The sequence below is a fragment of the Vicugna pacos genome, chromosome 6 (genome assembly GCF_048564905.1).
Source record: "Vicugna pacos chromosome 6, VicPac4, whole genome shotgun sequence".
NCBI classification, from domain to species: Eukaryota; Metazoa; Chordata; class Mammalia; order Artiodactyla; family Camelidae; genus Vicugna; species Vicugna pacos.
In genome coordinates, this window is record NC_132992.1 from 82,110,343 (window position 1) to 82,126,597 (window position 16,255).

A 16,255-nucleotide genomic window follows, 5' to 3' on the forward strand; every position below is an offset into this window, starting at 1 on the left:
GTTCCAAACCTAGAGAAGGATACAACGAAGGTATAAATGGATGGCTAGCTTGTAAAGAACTCAAATCTAAAATTTATCAAAATACTTTTCTTAATTTTTTTAGACCTTCACTTCCACCTTCTAAACAAGCTAACAAGAATCTAATTTTGAAGGCTATATCTGAAGCTCAAGAATCTGTCACAAAAACAACTAACTATTCTACAGGTAATTTAAATGTATTATGTTGACATTGAGAGATTTCTACAACTCTTAAGTAAGTTAGAGATGATTGCTCCACAAAGTGTTGTAAAAATAAAGATGCCTGCCAAACGTCAGGACCAAGGTGAGGCTCAGAGAAGAATGATTAAAGAGAGATTTGAGGGAACTATATTCAATATCTTGCTGTAACCTATAATGAAAAAGACTGTGAAAATGAATATATATATGACTGAAATATTATACTGTACACCAGAAATTGACACAACATTGTAAACTGACTATATATATACTTCAATTAAATAAATGGGAACAAAATACTAAGGAGCCTAATTCTCTCCATATTATTTTTAAAGGCTTGAAAATTACTGAATTTCTTTTTTTTTGTTTGAATATTACTGAATTTCAAATTATCTTTGTAAATAAGTCCTTTTGTTTGTTAAAAAAAAAAAGATTTGACCAGTTTGAGAAACTTTCCCAACTGTCAGTAGAACTTAGTTCTTTGAGGAATTGTAATGCCTTTTACTCTTTGTAGTGTGTGAAATATGGAAATTTTAAAGGGAGTTTTGATAAATATGAGACTTTCATATTTATAGTATTAGAGTCAACATTAGATATGAATTTATATTGTATAAAAGGAAGTAAAATTAGAAGATATTAAAAGGCTGAAATTAGCAAAATTTGTCTAGTATAGAAATAGATTGGTTTCTTTCCTTCTGGTAGAACTCATTAATGGAATATGATAAAGAATTGACTCATTTGTGATGTTCCTGTCCCAATCCTAGTGGAAGTACTGTTATTTTATGAAAGAATATAAAGGTATTAACACGTTTTTAAAGCAAGGAGAAGTGTCAGCTGTAATCTGGTCTTCCATAAAGCTCATTCTGAAATGCAAACCAAATCATGGGTGCCAGATTGCCATTAAATTCTGTCCTCTGTGCCCTATGCGCTGTAGCAAGTGTTCAGAACTTTCTATTAATAAGCTATGCTGATTACCCACTCTAAATTTTTAAATTTTATTTTTATTATGGATTTGGTGACTGTTCTTATAGCATTGTTCTGCTTTTCTGTTCTCTCTTGCATCTCTTATGTGACCCCTTCCTTAAGTGAAGTAAACTGCTCGCTACTTTTGAGCCTGATAGTCATCTGTCCCCTTTCTTCTCATCCCTAATTTAACCTTGAACGTAAACAGATTTTGGCATATAGAGTAAGGGTTATCAGGCAGAGGCTAACAACTTGACATAATAATTTCATCTATTTACATTCCCTTGTTTGGTCCGTCAGCAATATTGAATGTTTAGAGTAATGAGAAATTTAGACATTTACTGTGATCTTGAAATTTCCTGCTTTTATAATTTTGAGAAATAATGTTCAGATTCTTTCTTTACCTAGGTTGTCTGAATTACAATTTGAAATTGTTATAGAATCATGAAGCAGAACCCAAACTGCATTCGGTTAAAAATGAATACACGTGTGCTGCAGTGTTTTTATGCCATGTAGTTTAAAGTCCATAGATGTTTACATATGTATGGGTAACTATGTCAGGCAATAGTGTAAGGAAAAATGAGGTATTTGTGAACTGTTTCTAACTCCTTGTATGTTCTAAACCAAGGGGGCATTTATATTTAATATGACACTCGCTGTTGAGTTTTGATATATTACTGCATTTGGATTTTCATCTTTTTTGCTTTTTATATAAAAGTCTCACAGAAACAGACACTTCCAGTTGCTCCCAGAACTCGAACTTCTCAAGAAGAATTGCTTGCAGAAATGGTCCAGGGGCAAAGCAGGACCCCCAGAATAAATTCACCGATTAAAGAAGAGGAAACAAAAGGAGATAACACAGAAAAAAGTCAAGGTAATAATTTAAATGATACTTCATCCTTACACTGTTTTCATTCGGCATTAAATATTTTCCAGTGAGTGTTTATGAAATGTTAGTTATACTATGAGAAAAGTGCTCAGTAGACCCCAAAATAGAAAAAGGGACCATAAGGGAAATCTATACCTACACTTTTCAGAATTAAAAAAATATTATTATTAGGGAAATTTTTAATGTTCTCAAAAATGGAAAGAATAGTGCAATGAATTCCCATGGACCCAGTCTCTCAGCTTTAATAATTACCAGTATTTTGCCAGTCTTTGGAAAGCTACTCAAAGATGCATAGATACCTACATTCATCCTTTCGCTATTCCTTCGTTCTCTTGAACTTGGTCTTATCTTTAAATCTACCCTCTCTGAGTATCCTGTCTTTGACCTGCCAGATCTTCCTTATTGTCCCAGTGGTGCTGCTCTGTCGCCTTGTACCTGACATACTTCCAGCTGATCTTTCTGCTTCCTTTCTCTCAGAGACCCCACCCCCCACCCCCAACTCCTGCACAGACTCTCCTGGCTAAAGTGTGACTCTGACCATGTGACTCTTTGTGAGATGAGAACCTTTATAGTGTCTCCCCTGCTACGCATTGCCCAGGACTAATGCCATCAGCCTGGCCTTTAGGCAGCTCCATTATCTGGCCCCAGCCCTTCTCTACTGCCCTCCGGCCTGTTTTTATTCACATCAGGAAAGCTTCTAGTTTGTTTTTTTCCTCTTCTATTGAGATCTGGTTTAAAAAAAAAAACCTACCAAAACTGTATTTAATACTTTCCTAATGCCGGAGTGTATTTTTTCATTCCTCAGCTGTATCCTTTAAGTTATTCCAGGGTCATCTCAGATTTACTTATTTCACGAAGCCTTATGATTCCATCCTACATTTGTCTCTTCATTCTCTCTCTCTTTTTTTTTTTTTTAAAAAAGCCTTTGACTGTAGTGTGCAATTTGCTATGTCAGTGTTATGTGCAATTTCAATAAATGATGGACCTGAGAACAGGAAAACCCTCAAAACAGCCAGTAGATACTAATGGAAAGTTAAGTGGACCAGTTTCTGAAAAGCAATTGGAAACTGGGATTTGAGCTTCAGCAAGGGTAAGAATTTGCAATAGATTAAACCCCATCAAACTGGCTTGAATCTATGATTTCATGATGATATTTTTAAAAAGTAAACCCTTAATTGGTCCTTTTGGAGGATAATAGATACTAATTCATTGTTTTGAAAACCAGAGAAATAGTTATTGAGCATTTATGCTTTCTTCTGGGATGGTGCCACTGGGGAACGAAGTAGGACAGGAGTTAGTCCCTGTTGTTGTAAATGGAGTTTTACTGGAACCACGCCATGCCTGTTCATTTATATATTGTGTGTGCCTGCTTTTGTACTACAACCGCAGAATTGAGTAGTTGCAACAGACCATAAAACCCACACAACTTGAAATAGAAAATGTTTGCCACCCTTTGTGGTACAGTAGATGAAAGAAGCATCTCTTAAAATTCTAGGTAATACGTAATAACAAAATGATAGAGTAGATCCCCCCAACTTAACAGTAAATTAATGAATCTAGGAAATAATCATTAATGGCTCCTAAAACTTTTTTTTTTTTAAGTAAAAATCAGCCATTTGTTCCTCCTCTATGAAAGAATAAAACACTGTCTAAGTCTTGCCAAAGGACTTTAATGGGATTGATCAAGCCTCTGATCCGGCAGTCAGCTTGCAGAGGCCAGAGGAGCGTGTTGGTTGCTGCGCAGTGACTATGCAACATGCGGAGCATGGTGTCTGGGGCACTATGTAGGTCAGCCTGAGAATTCTAGATTAAAAGAATAAAAGGGGTGAGGTTAAGCTATAGTGTCTAGTACATACACTTGTGTGATAAGACCACAGACTAGATTTACTATAAAAAGCATGCAGTGGTTACTTTTGGAAAGGACCGACTAGGATGGAGCACATGGAGGGAGTCTTGTCAGGTGCTGACATAGTGCTAGTTTCTTGACCTGGTTGGTAATTGTAAGGATGTTTTGCCTTATAAACACTCATTAAGCTGTTGCTTTTGTGTGGTTTTCTGTATCATTGTTTTGTTTTAAAGTAAAAGGTTAAAAAAAATTGAGAAGGTACCAGGTGCTCGTACTGATGAGGACTACTAGTACTCTTACTGGTTTCATTTGTTCGCAAGTGCGAAGTGACCCCACAGTCATTGATCAGTGTGCTTGCTCACTGTTTTATAGCTTTGTGACAAATTTTTAAAAATCTAAATATGCACATGAATTGGCATGAGTTGTTGCTAGTGTTTTCTCATCTTCTTGGTCTCTGCATTTTTACTAGGCTAGCCACCTCACAGTATTTTGCTTTTTCTCTTTTTGTCTTGGAATAATCTGTCACCAGTAGACACCAGTCTTTTCCAGTTTTTTCAAAGACTTACCACAACAATAATTCTTGCTTTATTGATTATCTTTTTAATGTGTTTTCTATTTCATGGATTTCTGGTCTTATTTTTAATAGGTCTATTTATATTTTTTCTTACTTATTTTAGCCTTTTTTTAACATTTGTAAACATTTAAGCTATACATTTCTCTTGACATGCCGTTTTTGCTGCATGTCACAAGGTTAGATGTGTAATTTTTTCATTATCATTCTAATTATCTTTAATTCCCATTATGATTTCGTCTTTGACCCATAAGTTATTTGAAAATGCTTTTAATTTATAGTATAGGAAGCTTTGTTTTTTTGTCTTTAAATCTTTTTAAGTTATATGCTATGTGAGGAGGGTATAGCTCAGTGGTATCAAGGTCCTAGGTTCAATCCCCAGTACTTCCATTAAAATAAATAAATAAACCTATTACTGCCCCACCCCCCCATGTTTAAATTGTATACTGTGGACTTAGTTGCATTGTGGTCAGATAATGTGATCTATATAATACATATTTGAAAATGGTTGAGGCTTAAGATGATCATTTTGTACCTCTTCCATGTGTGTTTTGGAAGAAAGTGGACTCTAATTGTTGAATTGAGAATTTTGCATTTAGTAGATAAAGTTCTGCAGTTAATGTTGTTCATATCTTGACCTTGCTGAGTTTTTGGTCTGCTTGACTTAGTAATTGAGAGAGTTTTGAAATTGCCTATCAGGATGACAAATTTGTCTTAATTTCTCTGTACTTCTGTTAGATTTTGTTTCATTTATTAACCTAGGTGCATATATATTTAAATTGAATCAGGAAGGTACATTTTTCTGATGAGTTGAACCTTTCATTTCTATCATTCTCTCTACTAAATGATGCATTTATATTAAACTCAGTTTTGTCTGATATTACTATAGCTAGTTAGTATTTGCCTTATATTTTCAGTCTTCTCTGTCCTTATGCTCTAGGCATGTATATCTCAACTATCATAAAGCTAGATTATTGTTTTTAAATTCAATCTGAGCTTGCCTTTTATTGGAGAGTTTAAGCGATTCACATTTATGAGAATTATTGATGGAGTAGTTTCTGTCACCTTTGATTTGTACTTGCTTGCTTTCATTTTTTGCCTTTTTAAAGATTTTTTTTTATTACTGTTATAATTGTTGGTTGCCCAACTTTTTTTTTTTAATTACTTCAAACTCTTTCTGTTTTGGTTTTTTTTTTTTTTTCCTACTGGTTACCACTGAAATTTTACCACACAAATTTAATTGAATATTCCAAAAGTTAAGACTCTGACCTCATTCACATACTGTAAATGGACTTTAGAATACCTTAGCTCCAGTCTTTATTGTCTCCGACTTTACATTGTTTCCAGAGTTTCATTTTGGTCTTTTTTTAATGCATAACTTGGGCACCATTATTATTATTATTGTTATTTTTTGGCACCATTATTATTTTTGTTGTTGTTATTTAGTTTTTTTGTGTGTGAGAGCTGGTTGAATCGACTATTATTATTTTATCCAGGCAGTATTTGCTCAGATTTACCTCCATGTTTATTTTTTTGTTCTCAGATTTCTTGGATATTGTTTGGGAATGATCATTTTCCAGTATTTTGAAGTATTTTTGGAAACTTCTTTAGAACAGGTCTGTTGGTGGTAAATTTCCCAAGAGGCTATTTACCCACAGGCACGTTTTTTCTTTTGTTCAATTGCAGTAGTTTTGCTGCAAACCCAAATCTAGGTTAACAACAGTTGTTTCCTCTCCACACCCTGTTTGTATTATTCCATTGTCTTCTGTCTTCTAGTGTTGAGTGGACTTCCGTTTTTCTAATTGTCTACTGTTCCTTTGTAGGTGATCTGTCCTTTTTCTGGCTGCTTTCAAGATCTTCTCTTTGTCTTTGGTGTTCTGGAGTTCTGCTACAATGTGTCTAGGCATGGATTTCCTTTTATTTTTTTCTATTTGGTATATGTTGAATAAAATTTTATATTTAAAGTAAAATATTTTACAGTATGGAATATATGCTCCCAGTAGAAAATTTGGAAAAACAACAGATCATTCTTTGCTTCATTATTTTCCATACTGGTTCTTGCGGAGGCCACCACTTTTAAATGGTTCTGTTTATGATTTTCTTTTATTGTCTCTATGTCTGTAATAATATGCTTACACCATTGTTTTTTAATTCACCAACTATAGATGGTATCTTTTGACTTCTTGCTGTGATAAATCAGGATCTAACACACTTTTCCTTGCCTCTAAACCCATGTAATAAAATCACTATTTTTTACTTCATCTATTGATTACTTTTGTAATTTTAAGTAATGCACCTAAATACCTATTTCTTATTTGATTAGCTATATCTCAGTATATTTTGACTCCCGAAATATAAGGATATTTATGTCCTTTCATTCTTAGATATCTTTTCTCATCTACCCACCTTCTAAATTGTGTCATGTTTACTTTTATATTGCTGAAGAAGATTGAATTTACATTTTGTTCTCTTTATCTAGTTATGATTACCGTGCTTTGTAGATTGTAAAATTTGAGAACCAATATGCAGCATTTACATCATGAAGACTCTATAAACATTTCTCAGGGCCGAGTTTACAGCTTGTACGGTTCTTCATTTAGGAGTTCCCTAGAGTTTTTTTTTTCCCCTTGTGTACAGCGTTTTGTTTTTCTTAGAATCTTCTTTTTCCCCCCTGTTCTTCTTGCATTGCCTACCTGTATTATAGTGTGAAGGACTGTCATTTTATACTGATAAATCTTTGGGTTTCCCTTTTTTCTTAGGTGCCTTCTTGCTAGAGCCTCTGTCCTCTTCTGCTCATCTGACTGATTGCTCTAGATCTGCTTCAAGGCTGTCATTCCAGAATTTACTCCTCCCTGATTTTGCTCTGCATTTCCTGGATCCCACTTTATCTTTTCAGTATAGTCTTCCATTTTTGTCATCACGTCATAAAGAAACTTAAGAATAAATCTGGGAGATAAATTTTCTGAGTGCTTAGAAATGTAAAGTATTTGATTGATACTTTGACTTGGTACAGAATTCTAATCCTCAAAAGGTTGAGGGTGTGACTTTGGTATCTTGAGGCTTCTGATGTTCATGCTAAGAAGTTAATTCTTATTCCATTATAAATACGAGGGTTTTTTCCTCTGGAAATATTTAGGATTTTTCTCTAGGTTCTTCATGTCTCTGTAGAACATTGTTTTCAGTTTTCATTGTTCTCTTTTGAAAATTCTGTTAGTTGGATGATAAACTTCCTGCTTTGATTTTCAATCTTTTATTTTATCTCTCCTCATTTTTGACCCTTACTGGTTGGTTTCCTTCAGAGTCAGTTTTTGTTTGCTTTTTTGGCCTTTCACTTGCAGGCTCTTTTCAATAAGTCTGTGGACTCCTGGCGCCTAGTGTAGGAAGTGGCAGTACAAAGACTTACCTAGAGTCGTGGCGTGGGCTGTGAGCTTTCAGTGGGTTTTGCTTTAAATACAGCAGACAAGGAGCTGTAATTGGCCTTGAAATTGCAGATGCATTTCCCTGGGGGGAGCTTATACTCCCACTAGCTGCCTAGTCTCCCTGGATAATTTACTGAGTTTCTATAGAAAAGAATCTTTTTAGAAAAAGTTAAAAATTAAATCTTGTAAATGTCTGTGGCTATACCACTTGCAAAATCTTGTTTTCTGTTTCACATCTTTGTAGTCTTTGCTTATTGCTCCAGCTGCTCACAGTTGGTTGCCCCCTTGTTCTCTTCATCCAGATTAAATCTCTCAATATCTTCACACTATTAGCTCCCAGATTTGTATCTCTATCCTGGACCTTGTGCCAGAATTCCTAATTCCTGTCCAACTGCTTATTCTACATTTCTTCTGGATATGTAATAAATCCTTTTAAACTTGTCTAAAATCTACCTGCTAACAGTCCTGCCCTCCGATCTGCTCTCCCTGCAGTCGCACTTCATTTTAGTTAATGGCAGCTCCACCTTTCCAGTTGCTCAGGCCAGAAACCTAGTGACACTGTTCTTTCTTTCAAACTTACTGCCTTCTTTTTCTTTCCTCTCTCTCTCCTTTCCTCCTTCCTTCTCTCTCTCAGCCTCTCTCCCTCCTTCCTCCTCTAGCAAATCCTGTCAGCCTCAACCTTTGGAGGCTATTAAAATTCACCACCTCTTTTCACTTTTGCCACTTTTATCCTAGTCTAAGCCGTCATCTGTGACTTTAGTTGATTATTACAATTGTGTCCTTACTGATCTACTTTCAAACTTCCCCTTCTGCAGTCTTTTCCACGTAGCAGCAGAATGATCCTTTTAAACCATAAATGAGATCACAGCGCTCCCCTATTCAGAACCCTCTGAAGGCTCCCTGTTATAATCCAGGTTAAAAAAAAAGCCCTCCCTGATTTCTTCATCTACCACCACTCCCTGCTTCCAGTTTGTTCTCCTTGCTTGTCCCGACATACTTGGTGTTTCTCCTTCGGAGCTCAAGGAAGAGCGTGTCTGAGCTGCTTTTGCCCTTTCCCTGGAATGTTTTCTTCCAGCTTTCCGCATAGCTTGCTCATCTCTGTGAGGCCTTTCCCAGCCCTCACCCCACTTCCCTAACCCACTTTACTGAAGCTTTATTTTTCTCCATAGATCTTATTACTATCTAATAATATTTCATATTTTCATAGTTTAGATATTTTTATCTGGACTCAGGGCTTTAAATATTTTCAACGTAAAATGCAGTTTTGTTTTGTTTTGAGATTTATCTCCTTACCCTCATCAGCAGAATATAAGCTCTGACCAGGGTTTCGTGTGTGTGTGTTGTTAATTGCTGTGATTGAGTACCCAAAACAGTGCCTGGCATACAGTAGGAGCTTAGTGAATATTTGTTGTCTTAATGAACGTGTCACTCCCACCTTGCATCTCACTTGCAGTTTTCCCAGTGTCTTTTTTGTCTTTTCTGCTTGGCTTCAGCCAGTATTTGTGCATATATTTTCTGTTTTGTAGAGGTGGTTGAAATCTGCAATGATCCCTTCCTTAACCCCCACTCGCTAAGTCAGGAATCTCTGTATTTCTAACCATGGAGTTATTTTGTATACCAAAATCAATTTGGAGTGTGTGCACTCAGTGTATAGTTTTTGTTTACATACACACAGAATGTGTAACAACAGAACTATAGGGAGTGTGATATTTCCTTCCACCTTAGTGGAGGAAGTGGATTATCATCTTAGAAACCCAGTTTGTAATCCACTACTATGTATTGTTAAGGATTTGTACCCTTTTTAAGTTCTCTACTGCATTATCATGAACGCTCCAGAAGGAGATGCTATGAATACATAAACTTAATGTATCATTTTGGACTGGAAGCATTTTGAAAGACTTAGTAAAGAGAAGTTTTTATATTCAGAGAAAACAAGGAAAATCCCCCCTTTATTCCGCCCATTGTCTTCCTCAAAGGTAAGCACTGCGCTTGCAGATTGGTGTCTGTCTGTCATCCTTGACATTTAAAAAAATATGCATGTGCATGTCCATTCTTTCTGTACAAACTAGAATTGTATATGTATTATATGCACAGAAATATGTATATGTAAAAAAGGACTTATTCCACATGGATTTCTCTGTGACATGTTTTGTCCATGTAATGTGTCATAGAGAGATACTTAACATGGTGATTATGAATTTGGGCTCAGGGAGCCAGGCTGCTTGGGTGTTAAACAAGGCTTTGCCACTTACTAGCTGACCTTAACCTTTCTGTGCTCTGGTTTCCTAAGAATATGTTCACTTTCTCTGCTGGTGGATATTTATGTTGGAATCTGTGGAAGGGTATTTGCTTATTTTGCATTCTAAAGTTGGGCAGGGCATAATGGGTGAATGACAGGGAGTCTCAGATGGGCTCTTTTTAGGCATCTTGTTTCTTGTGACTGGCTCATCCTGTCAGACCAATTTCCCTGCTTTTCTCATTGAAGTTGTGTTTGCTGCCCTCTAGTGAACCAGTTGGTTTGCAGGTGGTTAACGTCTGAGAATGTGTTGCTCTTCCTGTCTGCTGTATCTGTCTTCTGTCAGGTCAGCTAGTACTCTTAAAAACTTCCATGTGAATCCAAAGCCTTGTAAATTATGAAAATTATTTTCTGTCTAAAGATTTTGAACAGTAGGTTAATTTTATAGATACAGTGAAGAAGTGAATAAAGATTCTTATATAAAGTTCAGCACTTTTTCCTTATTCTGTTACTGTGAATGACACCTATTTAACTGGGAAGCCAAGGGCTACAATTCTTTGAAGAATTCTTTTGGAGAGGCTGTGGGGAGTCGTGTCTGCCACCTTGCATCCTTACATTTTGCGCACCTTCTTTGTTGCTCAGTGAGTAAACCAAGGTAAAAAGAACGTTTCTCAAATTAAAGCTCTGGAGGGACATTCTGTGTTCTTGAATTGGAAGACTTTAATATTGTTAAGATGGTGATAACTCCCCAAATAGGACTTTGAATTCAACTCAGTCTCTCTTAATATTTCTGCTGGCCTTTTTGCAAGTTGGCAAGCTGATTGTTAAATTCACATAGAAATTAAAAAGGCTTGGAATAGCTGAAACTGTTGAAAAATAGTAAAGTTGAAGGACTTACATTTTGCAATTTCAAAACTTAACTGCAGAGCTAATCAAGACTGGCACTGGCATATAGACCAATGGAGTCAAATTGAGAATCCAGAAGTTAACCAATATGCTTATGATCAGTTGATTTTCAACAAAGATTCAAAGACAATTCATTGGGGAAAGAATAGTCTTTTCAACAAATGTTGCGGGACAGCTGGACATCCATATGCAGAAGTACGGAGTTGGACCCTTACCTTACACCACAAATAAAAATTAGCTCAAAATGGATTAAAGACCTAAATGTAAGAACTAGAATTACAAAACTCTTAAGAGAAAAAATAGGTGTAACTCTAAATGAGCTTGGATTAGGCAGTGGTTTCTTACATACAGCACCAAAAGCCCAAATAGCCAAAGAAAAAGATAAATTGGACTTTGTCAAAGTTAAAAACTTTTATGTTTCAAAGGATACTATCTCGAGAATGTAAAGACGGCCCACAGAATGGGAGCAGATCACCTATCTAATAATGATCTAGTATCAAACCAAGGCCAGGTCCTCCTTTTCCTGGTCTTTAAATTCTCACTATATCTTACATCAGTACAGTTGAATTCCGTTATTACTACATAAATTTTTAAAGAGGTTTGTCTGTGATCATGGGTCTAGTTACCCTCCCTGCCTTCTCCCTACAAAGAAAATTGACAAATACTGTCCTGTTAGTGTTTTCAAAGGGAAATGAAACTCAAGATACTAGATAAAACAATTTTAAAATAATCTGAAGCTTGAAAATTATGGGTAACTGAAAGGGGCAAAAGTACATTAAGTTCACATTATATTGAAGTATAAAAAGTACTTCGTGTTAAGTTGTTTAATTTATGCTTCACATCTTCTGTGCTCCTTCCCATATGAAGTAAATAATAGAAGATTCTTTGTGTGTCATGTCTGCTTCCAGCCAATCAGAAGCCAGATTCTGAGTGTAATAATGGGGTTTATTGTTCGGAGAGGAGCTATATAAGGAGGACTTGACAGGATACAGGCAGCTGCGTGTTAGGGTTTCTTAGTTGTAGCAAAGAAAATGTTGGTCTGGTTTGTTTAGCATTTTCAGATTTACTTTTGAGTTCTGACTCCAGAAATGTACAATCCTATCTTTTCAGTTACAGGTTTTAAAATGTTATTTACTCTTAATACTTCTTAAACTAACAGCCTTGATGACTGCTTTTGCTTTTGATGAAACAATTTAATGGGCTGTGAAAGAACAATTACCAAATATTAAGAGGGAGAGAGAATTTTATGAAAATGTCTTCAAGGTTTCCATCACCATCTTTACCGACTTTCTTTTCACCTGGGCCAGTTGACTTAGGTTCTGTAACAAGTTCCTCTTGTTCACTGAACGAGCTAGACAATATTTCCCGTCTTTTACGGAAAATATCAACTGATATCAATGAAATAAAAGGAATGAAAGCAGCAATTTTAACAATGGAAGCAAATGTTTTTGATCTGAATGTTAGAGTGCTACAGAATGAAGCAAAAATTTCATCTTTGGAGGTTAAAATGAATGAATATTCAGCATTAGCATCTGAATGCAACAGACAGTTTGAAGGTCTTCAAGAGGAAGGTTTTGAATCACAGTCAAGGACTACTGATGTAAAAATAATTGGCTTCCTTAGAAACATTGAGAAAGGTAAAATCTGAGTATGTGGTATCATGTAACTCGACTGAGTTTTCATATGGAGGCAGCAAATCACAAAGAACTTGACTTTTTCATGAACACTTAATGACAAAGTCAGACTCTTCTATATGATTTAACTTAGAAGCCTAAAACTTAGAATTCCATACTTTTTAGTATAACTCTGTAAAATGATGTTTTGGAAAGAGATGAGTATAGAGAGATGAAACAGAATTCTAAGTGTGAGAGAATGGTCCTCTTCCGTGTACCTGTCTTGTGAAAATACTTTAAAATGTATGATTCTTTCATTGTTCACTGTTTATATGTTAGAGACCTGTTAGTATCTCAGTCGGAAGAGCGTACTTCCTGTAACCTGATGACATGTCAGTTTCCCAAGCTGTCCTGCAGGAATACGGCTGGACCAGATGACACCTGTGTTTCTGGTCAGCTCTTCTGGATTGATTGTGTTTTTACCGTGATAATTTTGGAAGGAATTAAGTTTCTAAGTTCTTGTTTTTGTTTTTTTGGCATGCCATGAAAGAGTAATGTAATATAACTTCTATTCTAAAAGAAAATAGCTGATAAAAATTTGAACTGATCATAGCTTTTAAAATTAAAAAGACTTTTTAAATGAAACATGGTAGTTGGTAAGCAGTTGCCGACTCACATGTTTGCACTGAGTGAGCAGACTTTCCTTATGAAACTGCCGGTAATAGATACACTAAAAACTGGCATTACTGATATTTCAGTATTTGAAACCCGATCAGTTACATCCCTCTGTACACTGCACTGTAACACATCTGTTTTAAATCAGCAAGTGAGCACTTAATACCTGGTGAGCACTGGGCTAGGGAGGCTCAGAGAAGTGTGACATCCTGCCATCAGACTGAAAGTAGACAAATCAGTGATATGTCACTGTTTTGTTTTGCGGTTTAACTCTGAGGGAAGTATGCACCTGTTTAAGAAATTACACACACTCCAGCTGAGCATCGCTTCTTACAGGAGATCCCAGTGATTGTTTCCGTGCTTTGCTGGGGTAGGACCTGGACAGTAGAGCTTGAGCATCTACTTACTTCTTCGTTTACTCTCCTTGTATCCATTCCAGGCCCATGGTTTGCCTTTTGAGAACTGTGTCCAGCAACTCGGGTGTTACTTTGCAGTTCTGCGGGTAGAAGACTGACTTGTCATAGTGAGAGCCCAGGCGATAGAGGGAGATACTTCTTATGTTGACCGTGCTGTTGGCCGTCGCTTGTCTCCCAGGGCACGTGCTGAGGGTCCATGCAGTACCTCCCATCAGCTTTTGTACTTTTAACCTTTATCACCAGGCTTTACCTCCAAGAAAACGAGCTTCCAAACTGGGAAAACCACTGCCACTTTTGGTTTAACCTGAGTATACAGGTTTTTGTCTTACAGACCTTTGGTCTATAATTATTATTAAATTGTATTGTTGAAGCTTTTAACTATTTTTAAGACTTTCAATTAGGAACCTAGAAAGATTATTTTAGGCTTAATTTCTAAGAAGCACACATGCTGACATTATTTGTTTTTTAAGCTTAGTGAAGTTTTTAAATTTATATTCCAGGAACTCAACAGAAGCAGTTGTTATCTCGACTGCAGATTGACCCAGTGATGGCAGAAACTCTGCAGATCAGTCAAGGTTGGTAATAATCTTAAATTTTCATTGTAATGTAGCATTTTTCAGTTGCTATTTCCATTCCTTACACCTCATTTAATGTATCATGTATCTCTTAGATCCTGCCCTAAGATCCTATATTTAGATCTGAAAATATTTTAGGGCCAGGAGACAAGATGTGCATTTTCTTCATGCTGTATGGTGTTTGTGTTTTTCACCTCATTCAGAAACTTTCTTCCTTTGATGCCATTTCACCCAGGTCCCTGGAAACTGTTGGCTGCTCATTCCCCTGCTCCAGGGACCACGTGAGTCCCTCCCCTGCTCTCCATCTGAATTTTGCATTGCCCTGAGCTGCTTTAGTGTCCTCCAGCCTGTTCAACCTTATCCTCACTTTCACTTCTCTTCAGGATCTCATGGCTATCCCTAGAGTTGCCCTTAGAGCCACTGTAACTTACTGTTTACCTGTCTCCCCCACCCTCAGCACCCACAGACACACATACCGCAGGCTACCTCAGGGCAGGGGCAAATGCCTTGTTTCCCTGTGTTCTCAGTGCCTGGTGCCTGCCAGCTGCATGTTCAGTGCCTCGTAACTGTCTGCTAATGGAGGGAGCCATTGGATCCCAGCAGGCTTAAAATTCAGGTCTTACTTTCTCTGCATCCTTCTGTCTCCCCTAAACCTGCCCAGTGTCAGAAACTCTGGTTCCTTGACCCCTCCATACTGGCTCCTAACTGAATTTTCTTCACCCACGTTCAGGATTCCACAGTCAGCAGCTGTGTTCCCTGACCCTCCCCGGCCCTCTGTCTCAGAAGGGTTTACTTTCTCTCTTAGGGCTACCTTCTACCCAGATACCAGACCCTGCCTGCCCTGCTGATGGACGTTCTGGTGTTGCTACGCTCCTTCGCTTCAGTCTCTGCCTCTCTTCTGGCTTCTCCCTTCTGTCTGTTAAAGTGCTTGAGATAGTCTCCACCCTTGATTTGCCCTCTCGTCTGCCAGCATTTCATCCTGCTTTCTACATAAGAGTGTCTTCTTTCAGGGTGTTTGACTGCTAAGGTCTCTGTGTGTTGTATTTGCACATTCTTTTTGTTTCCTTTAGTCATCTTTATCCATGGTGCACATACAGTTTGAAGCGTCAAGTATTTCTCTGAGGTTTATGAATGAGTATATCCTTTGCTTACCTCCTGTCATGTTTTTTATTTCTCTGAGCCCTTTTATTACCTTTATTTATTTCCTAACATACTGATTTTGTTTCATATATACAGTACTTCCTTTTATTTCTCTGAAGATACTAAAAGTAGTTTTGGACATTTCCCCTGTCCCTCCTTGGTCTTGTTTTCTCCAAGCTGTTTGGAAAAACTGTCTTTCATGACAGAGGTTTCCCTCTGACGTCTGGGCAGCCTTGGCTGACTTACGTGTAAGAGTGGGGCACTTAAAAAGCTGATTGGCCTCCTGGGTTTACTAGTTGGGGAGGGGGAGGGGCTTTTGACTTCTTACTTGCGTGTGGATCCTGCAGCGGCGAGTGATTTGTGTTGCCTGTCTAGTCTGGGGGCACCATGATGTCAGTGTCTTTGGGTTTTTCCTCTTAGGCTGGTTAGCTTCTCCAAAGAAAGATCTTTCAAGAAATGGATTGGTCGCCAGGGTTCTGGAAGCTAAGTGGGGACAAGGGGCTGAGCAGAGAACCTCAGCGTTAATTACTGTGTAATGTTTACTTAACACCCTCCTCCCACCCGTGTTCAGAATGGTACTTCTTTCAACATGGCTGGCATCTGTTAGTCCAGAAACCCTCTGTTTTTACCTTTTCAAGAGTCTGAAGCTCCATTTCTCTCAAGGGAGAAAATGGTCAAAGGTTATCAGGAAATGTAACTGCTTTTTAAAGTTTTCATATTGTACAGTTGGCTTATTTTATTACAACACGTTTCCATCAGAGACCGCGATGCTTCGTCTGTAAGCCTCTCC

The 16,255-nt window shown here is 37.2% G+C and overlaps 1 protein-coding gene across 5 annotated transcripts in view; it reads left to right on the top strand.

Moving 5' to 3' along the window:
- The window catches only part of ZC3H14 (zinc finger CCCH-type containing 14), a 36,880-nt gene that overhangs the window by 10,508 nt on the left and 10,117 nt on the right, over window positions 1–16,255 (top strand). For 4 of the 5 annotated variants that reach the window (XM_072963556.1, XM_072963557.1, XM_072963558.1 and 1 more), the window contains exons 8-10: window positions 104–204; window positions 1,898–2,053; window positions 14,251–14,325. In XM_072963556.1, the coding sequence (XP_072819657.1) occupies window positions 104–204; window positions 1,898–2,053; window positions 14,251–14,325 (332 nt within the window). Of the gene's footprint in view, window positions 1–103; window positions 205–1,897; window positions 2,054–12,032; window positions 12,684–14,250; window positions 14,326–16,255 lie in introns of those variants that run through there. The other variant, XM_072963560.1, reaches the window with a different exon arrangement.